The sequence below is a fragment of the Microtus ochrogaster genome, chromosome 8 (assembly GCF_000317375.1).
Source record: "Microtus ochrogaster isolate Prairie Vole_2 chromosome 8, MicOch1.0, whole genome shotgun sequence".
Classification (NCBI taxonomy): Eukaryota; Metazoa; Chordata; class Mammalia; order Rodentia; family Cricetidae; genus Microtus; species Microtus ochrogaster.
The window spans coordinates 13,859,959-13,868,091 of NC_022015.1; the positions used below are offsets into that span (position 1 = coordinate 13,859,959).

Genomic DNA, 8,133 nt, shown 5'->3' on the forward strand with positions numbered 1-8,133 from the left:
GTGGGATGTATGGATGGGGTGGGACCTGGTCCTTCGCTCATGTAGGGTCCCCATAGCTTCTTTCATGAAGACCCTGGACTCCACCAGCCCCTGTCCCTGTGTGTCAATGAGTCCCCAAATGCAGGTCTTTCTGATTGATTCACAAAGGACCTCCTTCTAGTCTAGATCCTGGGTGCTAAGCCTCCTCCTCTTTCCACCACAAGTGACATCAGCTTCATACTTAACGCACACAGAGACTGCATTCAGGATGAGAGTGCTCATTTCCCCAAGTTAGGCTACTTGGGTTCAAATCCAGACTCTGCAACTTTCTGGCTATGTTATCTTGAACAAATAACTTGCTCTAGTTTCTATACCTCCTTAATGGACTAACCTAGGAGTCAGCAGACTATTTCTGGAAAAGGCTAAAGTTTTAATCACCCAGCTGTGTTAATTCAGCTCGCATAGCATCCATGAACAAAGTACAAATAAATAGGCATGACCGAGTATCAATAAAACTTTATTTATAGACACTAACATTTGAACCTCATATAATTTTCATGAGTCACAAAAATTCTCTTTTTGATATATACATATGTATATATTAACTATGTAAAAATTATAAACACACACATAAACACCACACACACACACACACACACTCACACTCATACACACACACACACACATATTCTCAGTTCAATTACAAAATAAAAGATTGGGTCTGTGGTCTGATGTTTGTTATGCCCTAGGGTGGCTTATGCAAGTGCTTAGCACAACTCCCAGAATACCACTCTCGAAAATTATGGGAATACCAATTGTTAGGAGTGTCTAGCTATGCCCTCTAACTGGCCCTTCTCTACCGCCCCACCCTGCTCCCATAGTGGGGACATTCTACCACACCCCTTGGCCTCTCTCTACCGTGCCCTCTCCAAACACACTCCCAGGCCCTGGGCCAACTGTCTGTCTGAGGACGCAGAGTACACCTTGTCCCAGTGTCAATGACTTAATTCAGCAACCAACAGTTGATACCCAAGGATGGTGCTAATTTCATCACATCAGGTGATGGCTGGCCAGCCTTGCTACCCAAGATGGTGTGCTTGGACTACAGCCTAGGCCAGGGATATTGTAGGTGAACTCCTGAGCTTGGGGCTCTAGAAGCACACTTCTCCTGGGTCCTGTGAAGAGCCCACTGTTGACCAAAGCCATTGCTGCTGGCTCTCCAGCTCAGAACTGCCAAGTCCAGGTTGCAGGGTATAACTCACCCTGGAAGTTATGAATGTTGGGCAGGGCCCATCAGGTCCTTCTGTGGGTTCCCAAGCCACATCCTGTTCACAGTAGGCTGTTAGTCATGTATCAAAAGCCTCAAGCGAGGATAGGAGGGCCTGTCTGTGTCAGAGAGTCTCCTTAGACTATGATTGTCCTCTGGTTCTGCCTCAGGACTCATTGGTCACCTGAGTGTCTGTGAGCTGGGAGGAAAAGGCACTGTCCAAGCGTAAGGTATTGTATCTGGGGGGTGGTGTGCCAGGCACCGGGGCTTCCGGGGCTGGAGGTAGGCGCATAGCAGAGGTGAAAGTGGGCAGGTCATCATCTGTATCCAGAGCTGGATTATCCTGGCCCTGATGGCTGGAGTGAGTCTCAGGGGAGGGAGGTGCCCGCCTCCGGGCCCACCAATCCTTGGCTTTCTGCCACTGGTGGCGAGCGATAATAGAGAAAAAGTCAATGAAGAAGACTTCGATAATTTCGATGACACAGACGACAGAACAGCTCATCCACAGGCCCAGCTGTCCACCAAAGTTGGACAGAAGCATCTCAATCTGCAAGGGAGACCACGCTGTAACTTCAGGGCTGAGAATCATGGCACACGCCTGCAACGCAGCGCTCAGGGAGCAGAGGGATGGGTGATTGCCAGTTCAGGGCCAGTCTGAGCTACTTAGTGAGACCCTATCTCAAAAGGGGGCTTTTCCCAATTGGCCTCAGCTACAGGCCTGTCTCCTCTCACTCTGGGCTTCTATTCTGAGGCTTCGGCCATCCTACACCGGGTCATATCCCCTCAGTGACTGTTCCTCTAGACCTGACAGATAGGCATATTGATGCACCTGGGACGTGTTGGACAAGCCGACTACTCACGCTGTTGGCTGGGCTCTCCATGATGGATCTTTGGTTCAGGTCTTTGTAGAATATCAAGAGCTTGGCCAGGTCAGTCCTGCGGAAATTCCAAGAGGTGGGGCCCGGGTGGGTGGGCAGCCTTGGCTTCCTGCCAGATGGCAGCATGGCTATCATCTCCTTCCTGCCTAAGCCCCTATGGTGGCCTGTGCTCTGAACTCCCTCAGACTCTTAGAACCTTGTCCCTGTGTCTCTTTCTATACCCCAGACTGCATTTCCAACTTGGACCTGGTTTTCAGGTCAACCATGCACTGAAAATACAAAAAGTAAACTGTTTCTCAACCCCCAGAGTTTCCAGTTCACCCATCCACCCTCTCATTATATTTTGACATTGATAATTGTTTGATTGCAGTCTCAGACTCATATAGGAGATTGGTGGGTGGTGCAAGCAAGGGAAGTAGACAGGCTAAGGTAATAGTGACATTGAGTGCAATAGCATGTAGCCTTTATTAGGCACTTCTGATGTTGCCAAACTCTGCTGGAAGACCCTTGAGTGAATGAATGCAGCTCTCACAGTGTCTGAGGCAGGGAGCTGTGTTTTAATTATCCCCAGCATGGAAACTGAGACAGACATTGGGTTCATTCACTGCATAGCTGACTGTTGAGTGAGCTGGTTCGAAGCCAGATCTGTTTGGCTTCAAGGCCATGCCCTTAACTACCCTCCTCAATTTCTCCTGGTGGGAACAATGGAGCTGGAAGGCTCATGCTCATTCAGAGTTTTCACTGCTGCACAGTCACGCGACATGGGGCAAGAGTGGGAGTCCCATGTTCACAGAACATTTAATCTTTTAGGAAAAGCTGAGAAGAAAGGACAGCTTCATCGGGCCAGATTTGGCTAGGGGGGTCACTGCTCTGCACCAACTGACTGCACATGCTCAGTCTCTTTCTATCTGTTGTTTCTTTATTCATTGTTTTGTATGAGACAGTGCCTCAAGGTGTAACCTAAGATTGCCTTGAACTCTTAACCCTCCTGACTTGACTCCAAAATTTTGGGATTACTGATGAGTTAACTCTATCCTTATCTTTTCACTGCAAACTCCGTGTGGGGGGTGGGGAGAGTCAGGAAGCATGTTTGGTTACCTGGATGCGCCCATTTTCCCCTAACAACGCACACACCACGCTCTGGCTTGGAGACGAGACTGACTTTTACCAGGAAAGACCCTAGGCTGGGACACGGTGCTGGTTGGAAGTAGGCATGTGCATTGCTGGGGCTGCCAAGGTGACTCCAGCCTCTCTCACATTTGTCTCCATCTACTGAGATTCCTGATCTCTGGCCTAGATAATTTTTGCCAAAAGTATCTCAGAAATGAATTTCTTTGTGAAAAAATCTAAGTATGATTAGAAGACAGGACGCTAAGAGGACTATTTTTATAAGTCAGGGTATACCACCAAGTCCAAAGCAAGTTTGTGGACTATGGTAGTGTCTGGTACATAATTGAATTGAATAGGCAAAGCCGGGCATGGTGGGTCATGCCTGCGATCCCAGTACCTGGTATGTGGAGACAGGGAGGTTAGAAGTTCAAGGTTATTCTTAGCTACATAGTGAGTTTGAGGTCAACTTGGGCTATACAAGATCCTGTCTTAAAGAAAAAATCAAAAGAAAAGAAAAAAGATGAAAAAATATCAGAATGTATTAAAGGTGAATCAAATGTTTGCCTGTTGAGCTGGTATAGGTACTAACCAATCAGACTGGTGTGTAATGACCAATTAGGATGGAAACTTGCCCTCCCTCCGAGTCTGTTGGTTCTGAATCCCGTATGTTCAACCAACCATGGAGGGGATGTTTTGAGAGGAAAAGTATTTACACCTGGATTGAACATGCAAAGACTTGCTTTGTGTGAGATTCCCTGAGCAATCCACTATGATAGCTATTTCCCTATGGAAATAGGTTCCATTTCCATCACACTGGGCACCATGAGGAATCTAGGGATGACTTCAACGGATGAGAGGATGTGGTGGCTCGCATGCAAATGCGCCCCATTCCCAGTCAGGACTTGGGCATTCAGGGATTTTGGTATTGGGGGGGGGGGGAGTCGTGGAACAGATCCCCTGAGCATTGTGTGCCATCTGAGAATCAGCCCAAGTGCTTTGTAATCAGAAGGAACTCCTGTTGCATGCTTTATCCCAGTGATAGACTCAATGGGCCACGATGCAAAATGTATTTCAGATGGTGGCTCATGGTCAAACAAAGGTCTGAGCAGAGCCTGGTTCATGACAGGGAGCTCAGTAAATATTTGTTGACGAAATGATTGAATGGACGAAAAGGAGAGGGCTTGGCAATGAGGAAGCAAGCAAAGGGCCCAGAGCCTGTGGCGGACAGAAGCAGAGGGAACTGGGTGGAGGCAAACTTACTTGTTGAGTTTTTTGCTTATTTGTTGGCCTCGGTCCCAGGTGAGAACATTCAGCAACCATTTCTGTGATGAAGAAAGAAAGAGTGGGCCTAGGCTACCCACTGCCCTCTTCCTCAGCCACACCCCTTCCTCTGGCCTTGGAGGTGTAGGTCGACCCACCTGGGAACTGTGACCCCAATAGTAGAATAGATGAGGATAGCAAGGACTCGGGGTGGGGGAGGGGTAGAGCTTACCTCGGAAGCCTCAGAAGGCCACTGCGCCAAGCTGGTGGTCAGCGTCCATTCCTTAAAGCTTAGGGGAGAAGCGCACAGAGTGAAGATGGGCTGCTGGCTCAGCGCAGCCCTACCTGCCCTGTTCCTCCAGATCTACGCACCTGCAGGCTTGCTTGCACACTGACTGGCAGCCCAGCTCTTCTCGGACAAAGGCCTGGTACAGCTGGTAGTAGCAATACACTGGGGATAGGGTAGAAAGAAGTATTAACTTTGGAGGCACAGCACCCTTCCTAGGGTCATCTGGGGAGCCCCCACTGTGATCTTGGGTTAGTTGTTTATTTCTGCACCTTTTACAAATCCTGTCTTTTTGGGGGGAGAGAGGAACTAATGCTGATTTGTGATCTTAGAAAGTGGTATCTTTTCCTGATTAAAGGTATGAGTTGGGAGCCAGGTGTGGTGGTGCATGCCTTCAATTCCAGCACCCAGGAGGCAGAGGCAGGGGGAATCTCTGAGTTTGAGGCCAGCCTGGTCTACAAAGTGAGTTCTAGGACACACAAAGAAACTCTGTCTTAAAAACAAACAATCAAACAACAACAAAAAGACCTGAGTTGGGGGTTAGGCAGCCCTTGGGTTCAGTTCTGTGACTTCTCGCTTGTGTGTCTTCAGGTAAGTGACTTAATCTTTCTGAACCTTGGTTCTCTGTTCTGTGTAAAAGTACTATCAACAGTGTCTTTTAGAGTTAACTATGTGGGCAAGCTATTAGCACAGGCGGAGGCATAGCATTTGCCCATAATTGAAAAGTACAATCACCAAACAGGCTTGGTGATAGAAAGGGCCTTTAACACCTTTTTTAGGCAAAGGGCTATCGGGACTGGGCAGCCTGTTGCTGGCCAAGCTGGTTCCCCGCCTGGGATGTGCAAGGCTGGAGGTGGGACCACTCACTCCAATTGGGGTGCTGCTGGTAGTTGCAATAATTGGCTGCCGGAGGCAGAGGCTGGCTGTACTGGGCACAGCCACATTTTTCCACCATCTTCGTCTGGAAGCATGAATAAAGGCAGATCTGAAAGAGAATACCCAAGAATGTTCTGACCCTCCTTGCGGGTGAAGGCCAAGAACTCCCTGCCTGCATATCTTACATTCCAAAACCTTTCCTATTGTGCTGGCCGGATCACATACACATAAAATTAAAGAAAACAAAATGGTTAAAAAATTGTTTTAAGATCAAGTTTTTTTTTTCTGGAAGCCCAGCATGGAATTCTCTAGCTTTCTTCAGAACTGAGCCAAGAGGTGATGTGAACATGCCTCTTTCCTCACAAAGAGGGACTGTTAGCTTGAGAACAAAAAAATCATGCTACAAGCAAATGGACTTGAGACCCCCCTCCCAAAGTGAATTCATTAGAATGATGCCCTCGGTAATGTTTATTATGGACAGCTATTTTAATATATTCAGGCATTTCACGCTCACCACAATCTTGTGGAGTAATATTGTACTTAATTCAAAGATGAGAAAAGACAGAGCCACTGTTGGACTAAGTGGCCTGAGGTCACGCAGAGGATAGACAGGCATTTGGGCCAGGTGTGGTGGTGCACACCCGTAATCCCAGCACTCAGAAAATGGAGGCAGGACCATAGCAACCTGGAGGGCCAGCCTGAGCTACATAGTATGTTCAAGACCACCTTGGGATACAAAATAGGGCCCTGTCTTAGAAACAAAACAGAAAACCCTGAGATGTAAACCTGAATAGCTTGGCTCTGCAGCCCCTATCCTACCCTAGAAGCTTCCTGGGTCTTATGGTCATTATCCTGAGAGAGCCAGTATGGAGGACCCAGCACCGAGTGGTGACTGTTAGGACTGTATTCCTCACTGCTGATTGGCAGTTGCTCCAGATTCCCCCTTTCACCTCGGGGTCAGCACTCACATGATATGAAATAGTCTTGGAACCTCATTTGCCAAATAGACCAGCTCAGCCACCCGTGAGCTTCTAGGCAGCCACCTGCACCTACTGCCCATCTTGCCATTGCTAGGGTTGCAGGCACATGCCTGACTTTTTGTGTGGGTCCTGAGAGTCTGAACCCATGTCCTCGTGGGTTCTGAGGCAAGTGCTTTACTGTCTGAGCCATCTCTCCAGCCCCCACCCCTGGTCTTTATATTCTGCCAAGATGATATCTGTGGGCTTTCTAGCACCCCCAAAGGAGGCCAGCTTCAGCGCTCCAGCCTGCTGAAGGAGGGACCCAGCCCACCATTCATTGATTGCACTTAAGGGCCGAAAACTGCATTGCCTATAGGGCCAGTGATGCCATACACTACGGGCTCAGATCTGTGGATATCAGTCACTCTGTAGCTTGTTTAATGTAGTGGCTTCTCCTGTGGTTTGTCCTGCTGGGATATGGGTTCCCAGATCCCAGATCACTTCATTATTTTTTTTTCAGGAGAAGCTAGAAATGATGGATTTTCTTGTGGCCTTTGCTGAATTTTTAAAGCCATTCTGGCTAGAGTAATCCATGTGCAAGCTGGAGGAGTCCAGGAGCTGCCAGTTAGCTCACCCTGATCCAGCACAACTCAGTGACTGTCAAGGGGATACAACTTGCCCAAGTCATGGGGCACAAACGTATCTGGAAGCCAAACTTTTGACCCCTCTGCCAGCGTCTCCTGCTGAAGGTTTCCTCTTGTCTAGCCTTTGCCAAGGCCCATTTAGCAAGTAGACCTGTCTGCCTTGTACATTGTGTTCCACATAAACCTCAGTAAGTCAATTAAGCTCTGGTTACAGAGGACCGAAGAAGACTGGAACCAGCTGGCATCATTTGTACTTGAGGTCTCTGGACCAACCCCAGATATCCTCACCCTAGTTCCTGGTCCCAGGCACACCTCAGCCTAGATATAACTTCATCTTTTGGATCCAGGCCATGACCCAGAGATGAGGGCCCTGCCATGCCATACCTGGAGGGAGTAGGCAGCGTTGTAGATATTCGTGATGGGCACATCACTTCCGTCCTCTGTGCACTGGCTGTAAGGTTCACTCAGCTTGAAGGATTCCGTCTGCAATTGCAACAGCACACAGTCACCTATGCCTTCCTAGGGACCCAGATGGGAGCCCCCGCCCCAAAGCTAAGTAATCATTTAGTTACTTGCCCAAGTTTACCAAGTACCTAGCAGGTCTGGTGCCATTGAAGACACTGAGAAATCCACAATGAGGAAGATTGACAGGTGTCTTGCTCTCATTGAGCATGCATTCTGGAAGGGTATGCAGCCAGGCGGCCAATACAATACCTTGTCTTACTAACTTATTAGTCAATCAATGAGATAGGGTTAGGGAGACGATTCAGTGGGTAAAGTGTTTGGTACATACATATGAAGACCTGAGTTTAAATCCCCAGAGCCCACATAAAGCTGGAGGCCCTAGATCCTATGACTATAATCCTAGCACCCT

The 8,133-nt window shown here is 48.3% G+C and overlaps 1 protein-coding gene across 1 annotated transcript in view; it reads right to left on the minus strand.

Moving 5' to 3' along the window:
• Positions 1-996: 996 nt before the first annotated feature.
• Positions 997-8,133, minus strand: part of Scnn1g (sodium channel epithelial 1 gamma subunit) — a 32,074-nt gene continuing 24,937 nt past the window's right edge. The window contains exons 7-13 of the mRNA XM_005351138.2: positions 7,644-7,742; positions 5,648-5,765; positions 4,867-4,945; positions 4,727-4,784; positions 4,495-4,556; positions 2,107-2,182; positions 997-1,793 (exon numbers count right to left, since the gene is read on the minus strand). Of these exons, the coding sequence (XP_005351195.1) occupies positions 1,413-1,793; positions 2,107-2,182; positions 4,495-4,556; positions 4,727-4,784; positions 4,867-4,945; positions 5,648-5,765; positions 7,644-7,742 (873 nt within the window). The 3' untranslated portion in view covers positions 997-1,412. The remainder of the gene's footprint in view (positions 1,794-2,106; positions 2,183-4,494; positions 4,557-4,726; positions 4,785-4,866; positions 4,946-5,647; positions 5,766-7,643; positions 7,743-8,133) is intronic.